Source organism: Camelus ferus, chromosome 22, assembly GCF_009834535.1.
Source record: "Camelus ferus isolate YT-003-E chromosome 22, BCGSAC_Cfer_1.0, whole genome shotgun sequence".
In the NCBI taxonomy this organism is placed as follows: Eukaryota; Metazoa; Chordata; class Mammalia; order Artiodactyla; family Camelidae; genus Camelus; species Camelus ferus.
This window is the reverse complement of record NC_045717.1, coordinates 5,181,863-5,206,006: the sequence shown is the minus strand read 5'-3', so window position 1 is coordinate 5,206,006 and position 24,144 is coordinate 5,181,863. Positions and strand designations below refer to the sequence as shown.

Here is a 24,144-nt window from a genome sequence, read left to right as displayed (position 1 = left end):
TTGCCAGGTCTGCAGTGCCCTTTCCCTGTTTTTCCTTTAAGGTCCCTCTCAAAGCCACACCCTCCGGTCTCTGACTCTTTAATCAGAACCAGTTTCTCCTCTTCCTCTGCTCCTGTTGCACCTAACATTTAACGTGCCAATTGCTGTAATAGAGACATTATCATTATTTGCTTATGTGGCTGTCTGGTCTTTAAGTTCCTTGGAGTCAGGGCCGCGTGCTGTTTATCCATAGTGCTTGGCAAGATCAGGCAGTCCAAGAAATGTTTGTTGACTAGAATTAGGGTATTTGGACAAACTGCACTTTTAAGTGTCAGTTTGTTTGAGGGAAGAGATTTTCTCAGCTTTCCTGATTTGAAGTTTATACTGCCGTTTTCTGAGTATTCATTTAAGTGTTGTATGTATCATGGTTTTTCTTGTCTTCTTGGTAGCAGCCTTGGTAATAAAGTGCCACACTTTTTACTTTTCAACATTTGGAACATGGTAGAAGGTTTGATAAGGGACAAGAAACTTTGGCTAAAAGGAGGTTCATAAGTTTCAAAGGTTTTATTTGTTATGATTTTCTTTATTAGGGAATAAGTTGAGAAATGGTATAAACTTGCTGTTTATCCTGTAATGGTGGAAAAAGTCCTGAATTAATTATTGAAATATCTACTGAATGGCTAGTTAGCAGGGACTTGTGGGAGAAATTCAGATCAATTTGGTAGGAGCTGGTTTAGACTGTGTTACACACTGCCTTAGTTTCACGCGAGTTTGGACCTTGGATGAGAGTGATAGCAGAAAACTTCCTTGAAAACAAGTAAGGGTCAATACACTTTTACAGTGTCCTTGAAGAACTTAAAAAAAAAAAGCATTAAATTGACCTCTCACATTCAAATTCCTTATTTTTTGAGATATTTACCAAGAAATGAGGAATTTAGTCAGTTTTTGTTTTTTCAGTTTCTAAAGCTGGTAGATAAAATCATGGTTGATTCTTCTGACAATGTTTGAAAGGTTGTTTTTTTTTTTTTTTTTTTTCTCATTTGACATGCAGCAAGGACATATGGGCGAAGGAGAGGTAACATTATTGTTTCTAACTTTTGAATGTGTAGTTGTATTTGGAGAGGACCCAAATTTGCTCAGTTTCTAACCCTGGGGGCGGGGGGATGAAACATAGCTTTGATCCAGACATACTTTATGTGTTACAGTTAATGTTGTAGACATTCTAATTTTGAGGGAGTCAGAATGGGAGGATTTGGATTTGAATCTAAATAATTGCCCTATGTTTTAAACTCAACTTATTTACATCTGAATATTTGTTTCCTTTTTTTTTTCTTTCTGAAAAGACTTCTTAGGAGAATAAAATTAAGAATCTTTAAAAAGGAAAATACAGTCTGACTAGACTCAAAATACCTGGTTATATTGGAGGTTCAATTATACCTGAATACTTTATGTCTGCTTTTTTTTTTTTAATGAAGTCAGCATAATACATTTGGTTTAAAATGAGATTAGCTAAATTAATGACTAGCCTTATAAACTTCGAACATTGGGGGAGGGGAAAGCTCTAGAAATTTTAGAAGATTTTTAAAAGATTCATTTCCTAGAGGTGCCTGAGTAAACTTTATTTTTGCCTCCTTTACTAGTTTTTCCTTTTTACAAGAGAGTTAGACAGTTAAATAGTTTAGCTTTAAAAATAAGTGACTTTTTGAGGATCCAGAAATAACCTCCAATTTTATAGTCATTTTTTATCTTCATTATGTAACTTTTTTGAACTGTGGTTTTAAAGGGTAAATTCGTAACAAATAAGCGGTGGTTGTTTGTGTTTAATAATGAAAGTTGAAAGGAAGACAAGTGTGGTGACAGAAAGACATTGGAATGTTTCAATAAAGGAAGAAAACCTAAGATACATTTCTGCAGGATCCATTAACAAATTCCTTATGTAGTACCTAGAAGTAAATCTGCAGCTGGGAAAGTGACCAAACAGTGCCTGAGAGAGAGTCTACAGTTATCTGTAGTTCTTTGTTTTGCTTATGATTTATAAATTTGTATTTTGCTGGGAGGTAAGTACGGGAAAGATATTAACCACACCGGCATCTCTGGTCTTTTCTGCTTTTATATTCTGTATGATAGGATTTTTCTAACAGCAAGCGTGATGACTAGTTTTTAGAATTAGATACCACCTGTAGCAGCTGATAATTGCTCAACTTAAAAAAAAAACAGCTTTTGCATGCCTAAAGCTCTTAAATTTTGTAAGACTAGACTGTAAAGCTGGGTAACAGCATTAAGTGGGTTTTGATAATATCCCATCAGTTAGGTAAATCAACATGCGTATTCACTTTAAAAATTGACTTGTTTAGGGGGCAGGGTATAGCTCAATGGTAGAGCGCATGCTTAGCATGCACGAGGTCCTGGGTTCAATCCCCAGTACCTCCATTAAAAAAAAATTAAGCAAATAAATAAATAAACATTATTACCTCCCCCTCAAAAAAAAAATCGATGTTTATTTTAAGGACATTCTTAGAGGAAATTGTGCAGGCTATATTATGTGATGTTTTAAAGACATTTAAATGATCTAGCATCTGATAGTCAAATTTAATACTTAGTGTACACGTCCAAGTTGCCTGTGGCCATGGGACCCTGCCAAGGCAGTGCCGTCTGCTGCCGGCTGCCTTCAAAAGAGTGCTCTCTCCTACTGTACTGCCATTCCACCTCGCTGAAGTGTCTGGAGCCCAGTGGGGAGAGTTGAACAGCCTCTGTTTAACCATGTCCTTTCTCTCTGACTCAGTTGGGACTTTAAGGTGATGGAAATTCAAGAGCGTATCTAAGTGATTTGTTGTTCAGTGAGAAAAAGAAAAGCTTTAATGAGTCTCCTGCTTTCCTTGTTTCTTGTGTAAGATGATCAGTGGCAAGGAGCATTTTCTGTTAGCATTTTTTTTTCCTGCTTTCTGTTCCAGGTCAGTCCTCACTGTTTCCAATGGAAGATGGATTCTTGGATGATGGCCGTGGGGATCAACCTCTTCATAGTGGCCTGGGATCACCTCACTGCTTCACTCACCAGAATGGAGAAAGAGTGGAACGATATTCTCGCAAGGTGTTTGTGGGCGGATTACCTCCTGACATCGATGAAGGTATATTTACAAAGAGCCGTGTATAGGTAACGCATAGTAATGGTTGCTGTTAGTATAATGGCCATCTTATCTGGCTCCGGGCGTTTGGTTTTGATTGCATTGTTCTCTGGTCAGATCTTCTGATCATAGTGTGGAAGATTAGTTCACACAAGGAAGGGGAACATGACTTTGGGAACCAGCTGAAGCAAGTGATTGGATTAAATGACAAAGAGTGCACATCATTGGGAAAACTTCTCAAGGATTCTGTTGTGGGCAAACAGACGCTAACTGCATTTCTGTGTGTCCTGCCTTGGCCTAATTCAGTTATGCATTTTCCTCTCTCTTTTTATGAGCTCTCTTTTAAATGTACAGTTAATTGTTTAAAAGCGTAAAATCTTAGATTCAGCATGAATTTTTGAAAACATAACCTAGAGTTGTAGGGAATCTTGAGTTACATCATTTTGTGAGTATTTTTTCACTTGTCCAATATTTTACATGCTTTCTAAATGCCATGTGCTGTTTTGAGGCTTGTTTACAATAGTAAACAAGATAGAAAGCCCCTTCTTGGATAGATTTGACATTCTAGTGGGGGAAGGCAGATAAGAAAGTGTATAAATATGCAAGAAAATATTAGAGAGCAAGTTCTGAAAAGAAAACAGGTCGATGTGATATAGCGATGCGGGAAGACTTGAGAGGTGAGGTGGTTAAGGAAATCCTCTTTGAGGAAGTGATAATTGAGCTGAGACCTAAGTAAGGAGCATACAAAAGGATGTAAAGGACTAGCTGTCACCTGTGGGCCTAAGTGACCCCAAAGAAAATCAAAGGAGCAGACCTGATAGCAATCGTGTATCTATGGTTGCTTTTTACCCCCTGATCTCTTTTGTCTTGGATCCTGAATGGAAAGGGAGAGAAATGTTGATGGAGGATAGAAGAGTTTTCTCTAAAAATCTTTAGTGTCTAATAATAAGGTTTAATAATCTCCCATTTAGATTGGGATTAAACATACTGAGCCACCGTGTTTTCCTTAAGGTGATCGATCTTTTGGAAAGTTGAGACAAAAATGGTTTCAAACAGCCAAGGATTGAAAAATAAACTCAGATTTCGGGGTTTTTTTTTTCGGTCTGTGATAAAATGTCCTGGAGGAAGCTATGCTGAAATATCAGGCCAAACTGAATCAGTCTCCATCCTTTTCTCAGGAAGTGTAGCTTCTGTTCAGAGTGTTCATCCTGGGCTGAACCTCTGGTCACAGTGTTGTCCACTCCAGTAATACTGGTCCTGGGTGTGGCCTTCTCTTTTCTCTAGCTGGAATCCTCACTTTTCTTACTGTAATGGATTCTAGGGTAATAACAGACCAGGGTCAATTTTTTGACCCTTTGAGGTCAGATCCTTAACACTCCTGAGCCCTGCTTGGACTTTGATGAGTAAATTAACATGCTTATATACAAAAAAACGAAGGCTGAATCTTATCTGACCTTGCTTGGAATAAATTCTTTCTCTGGCCTAGATAGTCTAAATTTTTTTCAGAGAATTACTGAGCAATCTTAAGTGTATCGTTCCTAAAATTCCTAGAGGCACCAGTGAATTTGCCAGTTTGGCAGATGACGTGGTTTAAGCTGAGCAAAATTAATGGAAATTGTGTTAGTCATCTTGCTATGTGCTCGAAACCAAGTGTGTTGATAACAGTAGCAAGTAGGTGGGCAGGCCTCTCTACTAAAGTGTGAAATACGTCTTCCTGAAGAGTATTGTGTTCTGCAGAATTGTGCACTGAGAATTACAGAGTTCATGGGGGAAATGGGGTTAGAGGCAGAGCACGTAAAACCTAATGAATTTTTTACCAGAAGCAGTAACAAAAAGAGAATTAGTACCTTGGAAATAACCTGGATGATTCAGGCAAGTGGCTCAGCATGGTTAGAGGCTGCCTCAAGGAATACTGAAAGTACACAAAACCAACAGAGCAGAAATCCTGGCTTTGCTGGCTCAGGGGCAGCGTAGACAAAACTGGACCTCTGAGCAGCTGAGGAAGTGCCATGTCCCAGGAGACAGGAGCCCTGCGAGGCTGGGCACGCACCTCTCTGGCAGGAGAGCCTTGGTTGCTGTGCTCATTTTTAATTTCCTTATGATGGAGCCGAGGGGGCTTCTGCACATCACAGAAGCTGGGGGCTTTTCCCTTTCCTGCTGAAGGTTGTAGTTCTCCCTCCATGCTCGCCCGCCTTGCTTAGGAGAGATCATTTGTGGACCAGTATAGTGTCCAGGTCACCCTGACATCATTCCCCTATTTACTAATCTCACATGGGCTAAATGGTACAGAACATATTTCTCATCTCTCGTTCTGTTCCTCTGTCCTCCCTACTCCCAGGTCGTATCCACACATGCTTGCTTACTCTTTCCAGAAATACCCTGGAAATTTATTTTCCTAGCGTCTACTCATCAGTTGCCTCCTGTATAATACAGCATGGCTGGTATTGGTTAAATTCATAGTAAAATGTGATGAAGCCTTCCCTGCCCGTCCCACATGCCCTTCCTTTTCCTACCTCATAAGGCTCAGAGACATTGGTGTCCAAGGAGGAGGACTGGTGAGGGGGGAAAGGGTGCCCAGTGGAGGGGGGCGTGGGTGTGTAGGTGGAGGGGGCCTGGGCAGCGGCTTCGGCAGAAGTGTGCGTGGTGTCTGATAGATCAGGGCAGCGAGGGAACAAGGGCTGGGGTGCAGAGGGGGAAGGTGGAGGAGACTGCCCGGGTCTCCTAGCTGAAAGGTTGGTCCCATTGATCAAGTGGGCAAACGTACTGAGGATGTTGGGAGCTTGGATTCTCTCCACGAGGAGGGAATTCACGAACATGGGAAGGGGGAAGGCTAGAAAAAACTGGGAGACGTTGGAGTAGACTTGCAGGTGTCAGTATGAACTCATTTTTATAAACACACATACAGATACAGAAGTAGTTATAAATGTGTCCGTGTGTATACTCATATATTTCCTAGCTTTGTCCTCTGAGAAGACTTAGAAATAATAAATGCCCACTAGCCATGGGTGTATGGAATACCCAGATATTAGTTTCTAACTATCTTTTGTTACTGAAAGGAACCAGGACTTAAGAATTTAAAAAAAAAAAAGCTGATTCTTGGTAGAGAAACAAGAAGACGAAAGCCTTGGGTCAGAAAGTGTGGAAGCACTTACAGAAGGATGGGGATAGGACAGAGGACATAGGAACTCCCACTGGCCAAGTCAGGGACAATTTTGGGGACAAACTGAGCATCAGAATAAATAAGGAGAGAATCAGATTATAACCCATTAAATAAAATAGGTCCATACTGATACACATAAATATATGAGTAAATGAATGGGGGAGAAGGGAAGACTCTTTCTTACTGCATAGTAGTAACTACTAAATGTAGAAAGATTGGAAATAGGTAATCAGCATTGGGCATTTATCGTCGTGGTAGCTGATCTAGGCAGGAATCTTCAGTGGACGCCAAGCCTAACGAGGGAACAGAATATTGATGGATAACACCATGTTCCCCTACAGCATATTAATCAAATTCAAAGGGGAAAATGGTTTCTCATTGGTGGAGACAGCAGGCAGATATCAACCTGACTAGTGGGTCAAGGTTAACACACCCAGTGAAGGGACAGGGCGACCTCGCATCACTGTGGTGGTGTTCCTGTTCTGAATGCATAGCACGCGTCCTGGCGTGAGGAAGCAGTGCAGACCCAGGTTGAGAGTCATCCTGCAGAGCGGATGGCCTGTATGGTTGAAGGCTGTCAGGTACGTAAAAGACGGGAAAGAGTGAGGAGCCGTGGCACACTGCCTGAAAAAGACTGATGCCCTAGGGACATGACATCTAAACGTGGCATGGTTCTGGATAGGATTCTGGATCAGAAAAAAAAGAGGTATCATTGAGATAGTTTAAAAATTGGGTGGAGTGTGTGAATTGGGTAAGAGTGTTGTATGAATGTTGATTTCCTGATTGAAAGGAGTGTATATGGTGGTACATAAGGGGGTGACCTTGCTTTGAGTAGGTACCAGCAGTTGTGTTTTGGCGAGAGAGTCGTGTCAGAAGAAGGTGATAGATGCGATGGATGGATGGATGGATAGATAGATTAGTGCATTCACACAGATAGGAGGAGGAAGGGAAAGAGGGGGAAGGCAAATGTGCAAAATGTTAACTGTTTTTGCTAAACTATTTTCTAAAAGTGATGATAAAAATACTTAAGTCTACCTTTTTGGTTTGTCGTTCGTTAGATGAGATCACAGCTAGTTTCCGTCGCTTTGGCCCTTTGATCGTGGACTGGCCTCATAAAGCAGAGAGCAAATCCTATTTTCCTCCTAAAGGTAATTCTCAAGGTTCAACATCCGTGTACAGTTTATCCCTATATTCTTTTCATAAGTGTTTACTTTCACTGTATAATTTTTCATTGTTAAACTTACGTTTTCCTAAATGTCTCTTTAAAGTTTCTGCTTACTATATACTCTCAATTCAGATTTAATTTTGTTCTAAAAGAGGTTTCAAGATCATACCAAACTGAACTGAATATTGAATTATCAGACTTTGGGTGGGATTCAGTTTTAGTTTTTTGGGGGTTTTTCTTCCTACTCTTTTTCCCTTCCTTAGTTTTATGCTTCCTTTCCCTTGAGGAATTACCAAAAAAAAAAAAAAAGAAGAAGAAGAAGAAGGAGAAGAAGAAAGAAAGAAACTATATAAGCCAATTTCCCCCTTTCTTATTAGGCTATGCATTCCTGCTGTTTCAAGACGAAAGCTCTGTGCAGGCTCTCATCGATGCATGCATTGAAGAAGATGGAAAACTCTACCTGTGTGTATCCAGCCCCACTATCAAAGACAAGCCAGTAAGTGCAGTCTAGCTTGAAAATAGCTTCTGGTTTTTGGCCTCTATTCATTAGCTCCGAAAAGCCCACAGACGTCTTAATGTGTCCGTTAATTGACATGTTTGTACTTAGAATCGAAATGGAAAAGTTTTGTTGTTGTCAAGTTCCTGACAGTTGACGTCTTGTATATTTGCGGACATGATTTTCACATTGAAATTTTTGTTACTTAAAATATTGGTAAATCATTCTGTTAAAAGACTTCCCCCTGGGAATGCATTTGATAAATATAAAGTAGCTGAATTTTTTCTGAGTAATAGAACTCAAACAACAAATGTATCTGTCTGGCTTCTTCCTCTCTTTGATGAAGGTTTTATCCAATACGCTCCTTAACATTTTGCATATGGGACTCTCACCAAGTAAAATGAATTAGGTCTGTACGTAGATGTACATTGTGTGTTGTTTCTCTTTGAAAAAGTTTTTCTTTAATCTTTAGGAATAGTAGCAACTAGTCTGTTTTGACAAATCTGGCAAACCAGTAATCTGTTATCACTCAGCCAGAGCCTGGTGATGAGGTGGAGTGCATAACGGGGGCGCCAGTGGGCTCAGCTCAAGCAGTCATTTGTGGAGCATCTCTTGGTGTCTTGGGGTTGTCCCGGGGTTCCTGTGTGGCCTAGACTCTTTCTGCTTGACTTGTTTGTTCCCTGCCAGTCCCCGCAGATATTTAAGTTTGGGACCTTCTGGCTTTGGGACTTGGTTGGCATGCATGTTGGGAATACCCCATTATCAATCCCTCAGCCTTTGGTGTGACATTGGTAACAGTTAATAAATGTGGACAATTAAATTGAGTTTCTTGATTCTTGGCTGATGTAATGGACACACTTTTATCATAAAAAGGTTTACTGCAAGTAGCATCAATATTTTCATTTTGAAATGCTTTTTGAAACAGTGAACAAACAGATTTGTTAGTATTGGGAATATTTTGTCTTTCCTGCACATAGGATTGGGCACACGATCCTAGTGTACATAGTACTTTATGCTAATTAATGTCAAAGACCATGCCAAAATTAAATTACGTGGGTACGGGGGGGGTTGGGTAGACTGGAGGCCCAAATAAGCTGAAAAATAGCTAATTAACTTACAGATAATTACGAACGTGTTAAGTAATTTGGCTTATAATAAATAAGCAGTTAAGTTGAACTTTCCACTTTGGTTTAGTTTATTCTTAAAAATGAAATAAAGGGTTGGGACATGCTACTTTTTAAGTCTTTTCTAGTTTTACAGTTTTATTCATTTGTACTGATATGGATTATTTTTAAAGTGAAATACTCTGCAATAGTTTTAAACATCTTTCCCCCATTATTTGTATTCAGAATGAGACACTTTGGTTTGCACACTCCCCAGGTACAGATTCGGCCTTGGAATCTCAGTGACAGTGACTTTGTGATGGATGGTTCACAGCCTCTTGATCCACGAAAAACTATATTTGTTGGTGGTGTCCCTCGACCATTGCGAGCTGGTATGATTAAACAAAGAAACAAAAACCCCTGTTTATCCTTTACCATAAGAAATACAAAGATTTTTAAAAGATTTTTTTAGGGATTAATTCTCCGTAAGCATTTGTGTTAATGTCTTAAGAGTGAAAGTTCTGGAATCAAGGGTCTGGGTTTGAATTCATGTCCTCTGGTCCCAGTTAATAGTTGAATAACCTTGGGCAAATTAATTTCTCTGATTTTCAATTTCCTCATCTGTCAAATGGAGTTATAAGTATGCACTTTATGTAGAGTTAGTTTGAGGATTAAATGAGATAATGGATGCAGAGTGCTGTGCTCACCGGTCGCATCGTCATCTAAGAGAAGTCTCTCAGGAGCAGGTTATGGGTCACGGTGTTTGCTGCTTGTTTCCCAGTCCTCGTGTGCTTCGCAGCTATTCACCGAGCTCTGAACTGGAACAGGGTTCTCAGCAGCGCATCTTATTTTTAGAGCAGTACTTACGGAAGAAATGTCACCCCCAATTTCAGATAATTTGAGGTTTAACAGCATAAATGAGATAAAGAACATAAAATGAACAAGAAAGCCATTTCAAAATTGTAACATTTCATGGAGAGGATACATTTATTATTTCAAGTTTCTTTATGAAAAATGGGCGAATAGCTAGACTATAGGGAAGGTGAAAGGGTTTTGATGGAAATACGCTAGAAGGACCCCCAGGGAGTCTAGTGATCAGTTTTCTAGTGTTCAAATGATTATTTATATTAAGCAGTACCTTGTTAACTGGTAAATATATGGCGGCATCATAGTAGAGAGCAGGCAGACCAGGGTACAAAGCCCAACAGTCACTTAAGTACTGTGCCCTTGCACAGACTGAGCATCCTCTCTGTGCCTGAGTTTCCCCAGGAAGCTGCTACCTGCTTCACAGGGTTGTTGTGAAGATCCAAAGTGAACGTCCGTGGAACACCCCGCAGGGCCCCTGCCCTCAGTTACTAAGACGAGCACAGCGGACCACTGGTAGTCAGGGCTAGTTTCACTTGCATAACGACTGTAACGACAGATGAGCTGCTCTTGACGAAAGCTTTGGTGAGCCAGGTGAATTGTCCTGATTGCACACACCCTTGCTCTTCCCTGTGCAGTGGAGCTCGCCATGATAATGGACCGGCTGTACGGCGGCGTGTGTTACGCTGGGATTGATACCGACCCTGAGCTGAAATACCCGAAAGGAGCCGGGCGCGTGGCATTCTCTAATCAACAGAGCTACATCGCTGCTATCAGTGCCCGCTTCGTGCAGCTGCAGCATGGAGAAATAGACAAACGGGTAAGTCCTGGCCTACGCTCTGGAAAGTTCTTGAAATGGCTTTCTGACTGTGCCGTCACCAGGCTTGGAATGGGGCAGTTTTATATGACGGCATGTTGACAGCTGACAGTTACACCTAGAGGGCCCATTTGATGCATGGTCTAGAACGCATCTGAGAGTTTGCTGTAAATTTCTGCTCTCTCTTCGTTTTGTGAGTAGCTCCCCAGAGCACTAGAGTCAATTTGCTGGAGTCCATTTAATCTTTCCTAAGCTATCACCTCCATCCATTCACTTACTCAGTTAGTCACTCAATAAATGTTTACCAAGGCCTTCGTACGATGTTTTATCAAGTGTACAAACACGAATGCCCTTGAGATCTGACCTTTTTAAGCCTGGGATATGGAGAGTAAGTACCTCAGCAAGACCTAGTTTCCTATGCACTGTGTAACAGGTGATTAAATAAATTCACTTCTAGGACTGTACTCTTAGAAATATTTCATCATAACAGACTAAGTAGAAGAAGTTGAACCCTTTGCATTTGTAACCCGTTTTACCACCTGAATTTAGGTAATGGTTCACTGGCATTATTTTCACTTTAAATTCCTCTTTGTTGCGTTTACCCTCTGACTCAAAAGGCTGGAGAAAACCTCAAAGGTAACTCTTCCCTCTGTTTTCGAATATATTGTATTTGAGGCTCTATGCTCCACTATGTGTCTTCTCTCTTTGCAGTCACAAATTTCTTATCTTTGTGTCTGAAGCACTCAGCAAATATGTTAGCGCCTGGGACAAGAAGTCCCTGTTCTTATGGGTTTATGTTCTGGTGGATGGAACTCTGTCTTATACCAATACCACTCAGAGTGTGGCCTGTGAACCCGCTGCCAGTCAGTAAATGGCTTGTTACGAGTTTGTGGAGAGAGAGGAATTTACACCAGAATGTGAATCCACTGCAGTAGTAAACACAGTGTTTAGTTCAGATGAGACATTTTTTTTTACATTGAAAGACCTTCTTGATGAAGGAAGCAGTGCGATGATTTATATTCTGGTGTCAGCTCCTTATTTCACGGCAGACTGGTGCTTTCATCAGGGCTGCTTAGACGTCCAGCTCTCCGAGGCATTGTGCTCAAAAAGTCTTCACTGATGGACTGTATGGTGCTGTTCTCAATTCAGTACGTAGAAACGGTCAAGTCAGTAGCGGCTTACACCTGCTGCTCGTGTTCCATTTCGTGTATATTCCACTTCACTGGCAGCTGGAAGTTTATCGTCCTAGTGGTCATCATACCCTACTGTGATCATATTAAGGAGAAAGGTGTGGATTCTATTGTAAACACAGAGGAAGGGGCAAGGTTAGTTGCAGTATGTAATCTTCACACGCCTCCTTGTATTTCATTCACACTTTAAAAAACAGTGCATCTGAGTAAACAGCCTCCTGCCTCACCACTTCACTCCAACACAGGTTTCAGAGTTGTGAGGTTGGCCATTAGAAACTGAGACTTAAGTCGTATTCCTCTACGATCCAGTTCTTTGACCAGCGTTCTTGTCACTCTGGAGATGTGATGGGACGGCCCTGGGGCCAGACGCCGGGTCCTCTAGTCACTTCCGCTTGTCCTGCCTCCCACGTCACTCCTTTTGTTCCCGGCTAATCTTTGTCAGGACTCCTTGTCAACAGTGGACGGCACCAGTGGTAGGAATAGCTCGGTGCAAAGGCGTTTCAATCATGAGCCTCTCCAAGACTAAAAATAACCAACCCTTTTCTCGCTGGAGAATTAAAAGCCAGGTTATTTTTAATGCTTGAGAGGCTCAAATGACAGGTCGGCCTATTGAACACAGGAACAGTTCAGTTTTATAAATTCACCTCTGACTTTTCGACTGAAGGAAACCATTCTTCCTGACAAAACAAAGCGGGGCTTTAGATCAGGAGTCCTATGGCTGCATCTTGTTTTCCCCCGAGTTCGAGGTTTCTGATTATAACCCAAGACGTGTACGCTGGAAATAGAAACCATGACCCAGGCCTCACTTGCAGCTCAGATGCTTGTGATGCAGGAGCCAGGCAGCTTCCCTCTGATTTGTGCATTAAAGTGCTGTTTTGCGGCATAGGGAATCTCTCAGTTGGTCTTGTTTAAATTATAATTCCACATGTGACGAGAATTCAGATCTACTAATTAAAGTGACAGTTTCTGACTGTGAAAACTCTCCTGTGGGTTTAACCTCATAATAGTCTAAAACATTAAGTTGACTTCACTTTTTAATTTCTGTTGGAATCTTTTTTTTTTCTTCATTTGAAAAGTGCTCATTTAATAAGACAAAAATGTAAAATGATGGTATAAAAGCCTTATTACCAGGTTCTTAAAAGACAGACTGTCTTAATTTCGATAAAAGAATTATTGGCCCCTCCTTTTGGGCAGCTTGGCGCAGACTCATTCAGATCGTGGACAGCAATGTACACACACATCCCTTCATGGATGTAAACTCCTCTCTTTTACTCTTGATTGCAGGTGGAAGTTAAGCCATATGTCTTGGATGATCAGCTGTGTGATGAATGTCAGGGGGCCCGTTGTGGGGGAAAATTCGCTCCCTTCTTCTGTGCTAATGTTACCTGTCTGCAGTATTACTGTGAATATTGCTGGGCTGCTATTCATTCTCGTGCTGGCAGGGAATTCCACAAGCCCCTGGTGAAGGAAGGCGGTGACCGTCCTCGGCATATTTCATTCCGCTGGAACTAAAGGATGACGACAGTGCTTGTGTCCAGGCCTCAGAATGAGTGCACTCTTCTGTTAATTCTCACCCCCTCCTCAACCTCTTCACCTGGCATGTCCTTTTGTGCAGTCTGTTAACTTAACAATAGCCCAACGGAAGGAATGACCTATAATATAGGTGTTTTGTAGATTCTCGTGTCACTGAAAACAATGCGTATGAACTCCCTTTTCGTATTGCCATCATGTTGCCTGGAAGTTTCTCTCCTCTTGTTTAGCTGGAGACCAAGAGGATCCAAACTTCCCGCAACACTTTCTTAGAGGAGAGAGAGAAATATTAAAAGAGAAATGAAACAATAGAGTATTTTGGGTTTTTAATTAAATTATTGTTAATAATATAACAGATAAGAATACTTTTATTAAAATAACCACGTAACAGTAACACTATCCGTCTCTCCTGACGCGGGGTTCCCCCCAGGGAAGCGCGTTTGCCTTTCTCTTTCTTTTCTTTTCATCTTTTTTGCCTCTCTCTTTTTTTTTTTTTCCATCCCCTTTATTTTTTTTTTAATTCTTGTAACAGCAGTGGAGGAAGTTAACCATTATTAACAGGAAAGAGCATGTTAAAGCAAACACAAATGCATGAGCAAGACTGAAGCAGCATTATAACTAATTTTAAGGGTTTAGAGGCGGAATATAATTTCATTATGCCTCAAAGTTACTACCACATCAGAAAAAAAAAATAGTAAAGTAGGTAGAGCTAGGTTTATTTTCTTTGAAACAATTTTTCAAATTTAGAATGTAAAAAATGGGGACCTTTACTACTGAGGGGAGTGCACTTATTTTAAACTTACTTGTCTGGTCACAGCCCCAGGAAACCTACCAAAGCGAAAATTAATGACAACTGGTGGGAAAAATTAGCATTTCCTCTTCTAAAGAACAAATATATAAATTTTATTTTTGTTGTCATATATAAACTCTATATCCTAATTTACTAACACTCATCAGGTGTCAGCCTTTGCTCTCCATTTTGACGTTCAAAACAAAACAAAAAACAGATCTAGAGATACCTCAAGGATATCACTTTGATTTTGTGTTGGGCTACATGTGTCGCCCGAACTGGAAGACAAAACCTATATTCGAATTGGCTGCTGATTGGCTTACTTTTAGATTTAAAGTTACTTTGGGTATCCTGTAATTTAGCTGTAACATAGAAAATGAAAAAAAAAAAAAGTTAAAAAAAAGTTAAGTAGTTGCAAAGTGTTTTGCACTGTTGAACTAAGTAACTGTGTAAATCTGTGCAAAGGTACGTATGTTTATCTTACTCTTCCTATAAAATAAATAACATTACAGTTTCAGAACTTAGCATGGGACATAGTCAGTGTTTGAAGTGCCAACTTCATCAAGTAATGCATGCTTTATTATAAATAAAATTCTAGCTTTTGAAAGGCATTATTATGTGTTGAACAGTATGCTTCAGGGGTAAGTTTAAAATAGTCTCTTGAAGCCCTGGTCACGGAAGTAATTTTTATTTTAATTGCCATTGTCTTATTAAACGCCCTATCTGACGTTAAAAGGATTAGAATCAGTGTGCAAAACACGAAACAAAACAAAACAGAACAAAACTGATGGCCATCTTGCTAGCTGTGCTGCCTAACAGCACCGTCTTGGATCCTTCAAAACCAAAGACTTGCCCCAGCACTGCGGTGGAACCACCTGGCTGATGACCCCTACTGATGCTCTTTGGGAAAAGCAGTCCTTTATTTTTAATAACGGCTTTAATGAACTCTATACCTGTTAAGTTCCAAAGGTCAAAATGGAGGCATTTGCTGTCAAACAGTCAGACCCAGAAAGGGAGCTGCTTTTTAAAAAGAACCCCCTGCAAATACAGAAAGCAGTCATGCGAGGGGAGGGCGCTCTGGTGTAGCTGGTCAGGGACTTTTTTTCTTTTCTCCTGAACTACATAATTCTAATCGGAATGTTCATTTGCCTCTTTTTATTCTCTTAAATGCTTGTAGGTGGCTTGGGGTGTGCTATCGTGCCGGTCCTACTCAGTAAACAGGTGTGATGAGTTAACAAGAAATAACACTGTTTGAGAACTCGCTTTGAATAATAATTTTTCCCTTTGTACATGACCTGCTGAATTTCGGTACAGTGTTTTTGTAGCTAACTTATTTTGTCATGCACATAATGTATACTTGTTATGCACTACTTTTGTATATCTTGTTTTTCCAACAGTGAACATTTTTAGGCACACTTTTCACTGACGGGATATCTCTTTATGCAATACCTCAATTTTTCATATTGCAAAGAGTAGCTTTTTGTACTTTTATTACTGAGAGATCTTCATATACTTCATTTTTTAATATAAATAATTTTAATAAATTTTATTTTCTTATATTCTGCTTTTTATACATTTCAGTGCTCTGCATACATTTTAAATTATGAATGTTGTGCACTGGCAATGCTATTTTAGAGTCTGCAGAGAAGAGAAAGCATGTTGCTTAAATTTCCTTCCCCAGCACCAGCTATTGGTGTACCTATAATTTAAGAAATAATCTATGTAAAGTCACAAATTAATGAAAAAAAAATTCGCATGAAAATGACAGATAACACTGTAGTTCCTAAAAAAAAAAAAATTTAAATGCGTAAGCATAGGGTAGAAATTTAAAATAACGAAATTGTCTACAGCTTCTTACTAAGTTTTTAAAATTATTCATAACGCAGACATTTTGGGTGAATGTTTAGCCATTTTTAATATTAATAAATTGATGTTAAGTGTTTGATTCAGAGATGTCTGCTCTTTTAAATTATATAAAAAGAAAAAAAAATCGCCTGCCGTGGGCCAGGTGTGTAATGTTAGTGTGCATGACTAATGTAAGAAATCGTTATTCTACTAATATTTACTTGTGATTGTGTGACAAGCGTGTTTACAGATTATTTGGTTACACTTCAATTTACAGGGCATAAACAATTATTACCTATTACTCTGAACTTTCTTGATTACATGTCCTTCAGATTACATGGGATTGTAGTTGGGAGTTACCATGTAACTCAAAACATAATTAACATGTAATTAGTTTACAGATTTTAGGCTGTCACGTCAATTTTCCAAGCATGTAGTTCTCGCGCACTAGCATGGCACCAGCCATGTACTTACAATGTAGTTACAGAGTAATTACATGGTTATTTTTGCAATGTAAAATAAAGTGTTTCTGATTATTTTCTATGTAAAGGAACCCTCTCCCTTCCCCCTCTGGTCCCCACGCTTTGGTATAATATGTATACTTCTCCATACACAGACCTCTGCAGAATGCAAAATAAAACTTGCAGTGAATGAATTTAGCATTTTATGAGAGTGCTGTTGGAAAGACTTGATAATTCACCCTTTTTGTTTTGAAGAGTTGAATCTTCTGTTAAAAGGTGATTTAAAACTTGAATGTGACGAATTGTGGCAAGTTAACTTCAAGTTATGTGCAATACTTATTTCAAACTTTTGAAAGATCTTTGCAGTGTAATTCTTTGTTTTTAATTGCAGACATTTAAAAATGTCATTTTCTACTGTTAAGAGTAATCCTCTTTCTTGCTGGTGTTTCTAAAGAAAAGAATCAGAAATCAATCTTTCTACTAATGTAAATTTGAGATTATTTTTAAAAATGGAATAAAAGAGGTTTTAGTCATCTGCTTTATTTTATTATCTTATTTTAAAGCTACTGTGATTGATAGCATTGTAAGAATTGGGACAATATTGTATTCAACTGTTTTATTTTTTATATTTTTAAAATTTAAAGTATAATTAGGTTTTATAATTTTCATCAGATTTTTGTTATATTTTTTGGAAGTGAAACTTTTAGCAAGTGGGTGTCTAGTTTTTACTAATCCCTAATGTTTTTTTTTTTCCAGTGTATTGCTCATATTATCAGAAGGAAAAGTTATTTAAGTATGTCAGTTAATTGTACTACTTGGCTGAATTTCCATATAGTTTTTACTGTGTATGGGGAGGTTGTAGTATTTATTATAGCATTTTAAATAAGGGTAATTCATTTTTTATTAAAGTCATTTTCACGTTAAGTTCCTATTTTTGTATGTTCTACTCTTAAGTTATAACACAGTTCCTTTTTTAAAAGAGTTCATTTGTTGAAGTGCTAGTGGAAAATTAATGTTATTAAATAGTTTGCAAATGACTATTTATACCAGTATGCATATAATTTTTAAATATTTGTAATGTGAGATGTTGAATGAATAAAACTTTTAACTCAGCTTTCTTTTAACATATTTATTTTCACCATAAGTAGATTATGCTTCCATGGTTGGGAATGTAACATTTTAAAAATGTTAAGAATATATTCTTTGGCCAAAGCAGAACAAACTGAAATGGAAAGATGTCCGGTTGTATAAGACCTGCCGGCAGGCGTGCGTTGCTTATTTAAGCCTGTAAATGTCAGCGGGCTGTTGTTTTTGGCGGCACTCCTGGTTCTCATGCGGCCTGCAGAGGTCTTTTTATTGGTAGCCTTCAGTGTGCGTGTGAGGCCTGAGCCCAGGCTCTGAGCGTTCGGTCATCTGCATGAGGCCAAATGTCCAGTAAAATAAGAGAACATGCGCATATTTATTTAATAGGAAAGCGCAGTATCTGAGAGCTTTGGTTTGGGGTCTTTGTCAGTGGAGAGCCTTCATTTCTAGCCACTCTACAAGGGGATCTTGGTTAACAAGCCCCTTTTGAGTTTTAGTCCCCCGGTTCCTCCCTAGCTCCTAGCATTATAGGAGGTGGCCTCTGGGATTATAATCTCTCTCTCGTGTGAATTGGAAGTACTATCTTTGGGTTGGTCCAGAAACCATGTGATCTATATTTTAAACTGCATTTTTAAGCTTTAAAGGGTTTATTGTAATGTGAAACGTTTTAACACTGAGAATGTCTCATTTTTGTCAAGTTTAATTCCTGCTCTTTCTTACCTGAGTATGGTGTTCTTAAGACTAGAAGAAGCAGGTCTCGTCCTGAGACAAATGGACTGTGGTGGTCTTTTGCTTCTTAATTGTCTATAAACAGTCCTAATACGCAACACTTCCAGCTGTAGGGGCTTCTGAGAGTAATGCTCAGGACCCCCCAGGGGTACTAGGTCCCAGTAGCTAAAACTTACATCCGGAGTTCAGTGAAGGGCTCCTGAGAAAGCCCCAGGGCCATTGGAGATGTGGGTCACATTGATTGCCACCTCTGCAGTACCTCTGGGCATTGTGGCATGGTTTCAACGCTGTGGGAAAGAGAGAGAGAGAGAAAAAAAGACATGAGTAGATTTAATTTATTGCAAGAAATATTTATTTTAGGCAAGTGATATTTCAACTGTAAGTGATGTAACAACTAGATCTTGAAATAATACGTAGCTGCAATACGGCTGGTGTCTCAAGTCACAGAGTCAGAGGGTGTGAGAGAGGTTGTAAGGGCTGTGTCGTCTTGCTGCTGGTTCACTGAGACCCACTCAACAAGGAGATCTGTGTATGCCATCCTTAATTGTCCTTGACAATGAAGTTATTTCACTGGTAAGCGGGTTGTGTTCGCACCCAGTTCAGAAGGAAAGTAAGTCATCTTGTTAGGATTTTTTTTTTTTTAAAGTCTGAGCAATACTTGAAGTCTGATCAAAAGTCATGGGGGAAGTAAATTTCTGATTTTAAAAATTAAGGAACATTGAAGATGTCACTGAAGTAAGTTAAAAACATTTAAAAGTTTAATTTTTTATCCCAGCGGGGCCTCCAAAAAAAAAAAAAAGAAAAAAAAAAGTTTAATTTTTTTTTCCTGAAGTATGTAATGACAATAGTAAACAATAAGAAACCCTTAATAAATCTATTTCCCAAGTTATGATCTTCAGAGCACTAAGTTCTTACTGCCAGAAAAGGACAAAAAATAAAAAATTGTCATGAAGTAGGTTGTGTGTGTATGTGTGTGTGTAAATTTTATATAAAACAAAAGAGCTACAAAAGAAAAAAGTTCTGTCATTAAATTAACTTAGAAAGTAAAGCACCCTGTTTCTTGGAAAATCAAAATAGGAGATTGGCTTATTTAGGCTTTGAGAAGTCCTACAGAGGAGAAACCTATTTGTTTTGTTTAAAATGTTTTCCTCGTTAAGTTTGACTGTTCACAGGTAACATAGGATCAGGACCCCTGGGAACATAGTTTGGGGTCCACTGCTCTACATTTTCGTATGTTTGCCAGCGTCAGCCTTAGAACCCCACTTTGGTTTTTCTTCTGCAAGGCCTTGTGTTCCTGCCCCACCTCGGTCACCCAGCCATTGTCCACATTTACTTGCCCAGCCTCTAACCCCTGTCCCATTTCCACTTCAGCTCCTTCCTTCCCTCCTCCCTCCCCCCGCCACCCCAGAAGGAAAAGAAGCCATTACTCTGCAGCAAGAACCATCATCACCTTGCAAAGCTGCTTTGATTTGGCTCCTCACTGGCTCAGGTCAGCCCTGATTTTTCCTGAGTGCCACAAATACCGCATCACACAAGCAGCCTGTGTTCCAAACCTGCCAGTCTGTGCTACGCCATGTACCTTTCTGATAGCGCGTATCATTTCACTCCTTCAAAAATGTCCTTTGCAAACTTCCCCCAGCACACCTCCTCCCTTCCTCATGGTCTGAGAATAGGGACCACAACCTTTGAATAAACTCGAAGAATTCAGAAAATGAACGTTTGTGCCCTACTATGAACTCTATCTAGCAGTACCAGTTCAGCCTCTCTTACTAGAGAACATTTTGTTTTGGCACGCCTGAATCTTTGTTTTGGCACGCCTGAATCTTGGCGGCGTTTCAAAGGTCGAATCTTTTTCTAGTCCAATTGGGTGTCATTGTTGGCTGGCTGGGAAAAGTGTCTTCTTGTGATTCATTGTGGTGACCAGAGCTGGAAAAGTAAAGTTTGTCTCAAGGAAGTTAAAAGTGTACAGCAGCCTCGAAATCCCGTGTGCACCCAAACCTACCATGTTTTCTATTGTGTGTGAATCTAATCACATGTCAGTTAAAAACCTGCCTGTGGGTAGATGGGGGCGGAGGGTGATGAATCAGAGAATGTAATCCCAGAAGCTAAGCCTGCACTTTCTTCATCCTTTTCACTGGAGTTCTATTTCAGTAAGCAGGGCTTTGACACCATTGAAATGTCAATGTGATCAAGCAGATGTCAACCATTTTTAAAGAAAAAAAAAAAAAAGCTTCTCTGACCCCAACCCCAAAAGAGAGGAGAAAAGAACCAGACATATCTAGGAGCAACCCCCCTGGAATTCACTCAACGCAGGAGGGCATTTAAAACGTGGTGCCCAGAAGGTGGTAATAGAAATCTGTGAAATCATGAAAAGTTTTAGACAGAATCCAGGAAAGACCTGTGCCTTTTTACTTGAATGAATGGAGGCATAATTCACCTCATCTCTAAGAGAAAAAGCCAAGTGGCCCCTCGTGTGTTTCACCGCGGGGCAGGGAGGGATGTGGAATGGCGTGGTGACTCCGCCCTCCTGACCCTGCGAGGTCGATGGCTTGGTTCTGGAAGGAGAAACTAGCAACTGCTGATCGCCTGTGGGGCGTCAGGCACTTAGGTACATGAGCAGAGTAACATCCCGCCCCCAACTAGTATGTGGTGAAGCCTGGATTACAGTCCCCACCTACCACAGCCCCACTTCTTCCCCGGTAAACCTCATTGCCCTGTGGTATAGCAATGGACAGGATTTCCTTTTTTCAAGTTGAGTTTGTTTTTAAAACAAAAAAAAAATTTCATTCCTAAATCTAATCGGGGCACAAGCTCTCATATTTGAAGGTATAGAGCTAGGAGGGTGAAAAAATTCTCCAGAGAGGTGAGTTTTGATTGTCAGTCCTCACACGAGGGCACTTACTCCTCGAAAACCGGCTCTTGGTTAAAGGATTTGCTCCAGGTCACACAGGTGGGTAGTGGAGGCCAGGTAAAGAGGCCCAGTGGCTCCCATCTCCCTCTATAATTCTCGTCTGCCTCGTTGGCCTCCCTTAAATGTGTGTCCATGATTCAGCGGCCAGACCTGGGCGTACATTTCCAGGAGTAGCGGCAAGGGAGTTGAAATGTCATTTCCACCCACTTCAAGGAACTGCAGACTTCTTAGGGCATATTCTTTCTCTTTGACTTCACCACCAGGAAAAGACATCTATCAGTTTGGGGCAAGAAAACAAGGGAAGAGGAAAGGACTTTTCTTTAGTACTGTGACCCCCTACCACCAAATCCCAGAAACACAAGCAGTTCTGGGAATGAGAAGAATAATAATGAAGATTACAAGCACCACAGGCATGGATGGGTCCTTCCCAGGCGCAGGCATCGTGCTGCAGGCGTCCTGCTGCCTGGCCGACTGCCCCCAGCCCTCTGCATCAGGGGCTGCTAGCATGCTCATTTTAACATGGTCATGATTCGGAAAGGTGAGCCAGTTTGCAAAGTCAGGGTTCAAACACAGGTGTGCAGATTCCAGGTCCTGTTTCCCCTCAGAGAAATTTCATTAAAATTTTATTCCCCCTACAAAGCCATCAAAAACCATTTTTCCTTTATTTTGTTTGACAAGGATGATAGCTATTCTTTGTGGCCGTTGTGTTATCCACTAAATTGTCAGGCGACTAAGAAGTGGTCCAACCAACTGTAATCACATGGGTGCCAAGGAGGGCTATCTAGTTATTCACATGGACGTATGGATGGGTGGATGGATGGATGAACAGATGGATGGATGGATAGGTAGTTAGGCAGGCAATAGATACAGATATTGGAGATACTAGAGAGAGAGAGATACAGATAAGCAATTCACGTATACATCTACACATCACGGTGGGGTTTTTTTTGTTTTTGTTTTTGTTTAGATTTAGATTTTCCACCAAAGAAAAAGGCTTTTCCTTCTTTCTATAGAACTATAATTGAATAACACATTCTGCATAGAAATCAAGCCTCTTCTTATGAATCTCATCCTTTGAGACTCTGCACAATCTCTGTAATCGGAACAAAAACAGCCCTGAAATGCAAAGGGGCAAAGGAAAGAGGGTTTCTTACTGCTTTGTCCTGTTGAACTGCAGAACAGCACTTGAATATTTTGCTTCTGGACTGAGATGTTAGAATCATTAAAATAGATTTCTAAACAGAATTTATGTTCCTGATTATATACATGTATTTAAAGAAAGAAAAGAAGCATTTGCCGTTTTTAGATCACCGGAGCTCTGGAATGCACAGCTTTGATCGTGGCTGCAGCCTGAACAGCTGTTCCTGAACAGATGTGAGGCTGTGGAGCCTGGAAGAACCAACTTAGAATTCTGGAACACAGATTTGCTGCAAAACATCCTTCTGAGGGACACATTCAGGCCGTAGCCACAGACAACAGCAACTTCCTTTTATTTGCCACTCAAAGATTTCAAATCTAACAAAGGCCAAATACAAAATTCTGTAATTGGAAGGGACGCAAATGGGGGCTCAGATTTAGGCCCGTAAAGCGTCTGACTTAAATCAGGGTCAGCAGCCCTCCCCCAAGGGGTGTCAGAAGGTGGCGGGAAGGATGGTGGGTGAAGGGGAGTGTGGCGGGAAGAGGAAGAGAAGGACAGTGGAATCTAACCATCAAGTGCAATTTAGTGTCCAGAAGCCAATAGCACCTCGTCCACACGCACACCCCAGCCCCAGGGCACAGCCTCCCACACTCCTGATCACCATCCCACCTCTCTGTCTCCCAGGGCGAGGCAATTCTGCAGGGATGCAGTCGTCACTCATAAAGGGGGATGTTGGAATCTTTCGGGGGCTTTCCTTATAATGCTTTCTCCTTTGAATTACACATGAAGAGTGGAGCTCCATTAACTTTGGAAGCTGGGGTCTTCACATGTCTTCATCTGTTTCTGATAGGACTTGGCGCCCTGCCTGGCAGAGAGGAAGTACTCAGTACATGTAACTGTTATTAGCAGCATCAGAACGATGGTGGTGGTGGTTGCCATTATCATCTGTGAACTTAACGAAGTGCCAGTCCCTGTGCTGGGTCACGGGCAGGAGGTGGGAACGCTCTGAGGATGCCGCTTTCCCACCTCCTGCCTGTTCTCGCGGTTCCACCCCGGCCAGCCTGCCAGAGTTGCCATGGCAACGGGAGAAAGCACAGGGACTCCAGGCCAAGCGTCCACTGCCGCGGCGCCCAGTTCCTGCTATCTTTCTTCCCATCTTGGGAACAGGGCTCCTCCCACGGAGCCGAGGACCACACACGGCTGAGTCTGGGCTACCAACGTGAGGGCGACTCCAAAGCACTATGCCCTGGGTCCCTGGTTTTCTGGAATCTTTCTCTTTAGGCAAAGAAGCAGGGAAAGGTGAATGCGAGTGGGAAAGCAAGCTGTCTCCTGGCTGACAGCTCATTTATTCTGTCTTTGAGGAAACACGATTTTCGGGTCCTCAATTATTTTTCCTTTGCCCTTATGAATGGCAAATTGTAGGCGACGGTGACCCAGGCATGGTAGAGGCCACTTGGGTTTGGAAGTCAGGCAAAGTAGGGTACTCAAACCCCAAAGGCAGGGATCGCTGGGGTTAGGGACGGGGTTCTGAGATGAGACCCTCCCCCCCCAGGATTTGTCCCTTTGCCATCTCTGGTGGAGTGACTTTGGCCACACGAGGTAACCTCTGAGTATCAGTCATCTCTTTAATCAGAAGGGGCAAATAATATCTCCATCATCGGGCTGAGGTAAGGATTAAATGAAGCAATCATAAAAAATAAAACCCACAAACTATCAACATTAGAGACTCTCATTGTCATAATCATTATTGTCCCAGATCTG

General features: G+C 40.8%; 1 protein-coding gene across 4 annotated transcripts in view; it reads left to right on the top strand.

Annotated features, from left to right (window-relative positions):
* Nucleotides 1-17,055, top strand: part of CPEB4 (cytoplasmic polyadenylation element binding protein 4) — a 61,865-nt gene extending 44,810 nt beyond the window's left edge. For 3 of the 4 annotated variants that reach the window (XM_006183435.3, XM_014558178.2, XM_032465076.1), the window contains 6 exons: nt 2,931-3,104; nt 7,320-7,409; nt 7,804-7,922; nt 9,303-9,417; nt 10,528-10,709; nt 13,181-17,055. In XM_006183435.3, coding sequence (XP_006183497.1) covers nt 2,931-3,104; nt 7,320-7,409; nt 7,804-7,922; nt 9,303-9,417; nt 10,528-10,709; nt 13,181-13,408 — 908 coding nt within the window. In that variant the 3' untranslated portion in view covers nt 13,409-17,055. Of the gene's footprint in view, nt 1-1,030; nt 1,055-2,930; nt 3,105-7,319; nt 7,410-7,803; nt 7,923-9,302; nt 9,418-10,527; nt 10,710-13,180 lie in introns of all 4 variants that reach the window. The other variant, XM_006183433.2, reaches the window with a different exon arrangement.
* Nucleotides 17,056-24,144: the final 7,089 nt, after the last annotated feature.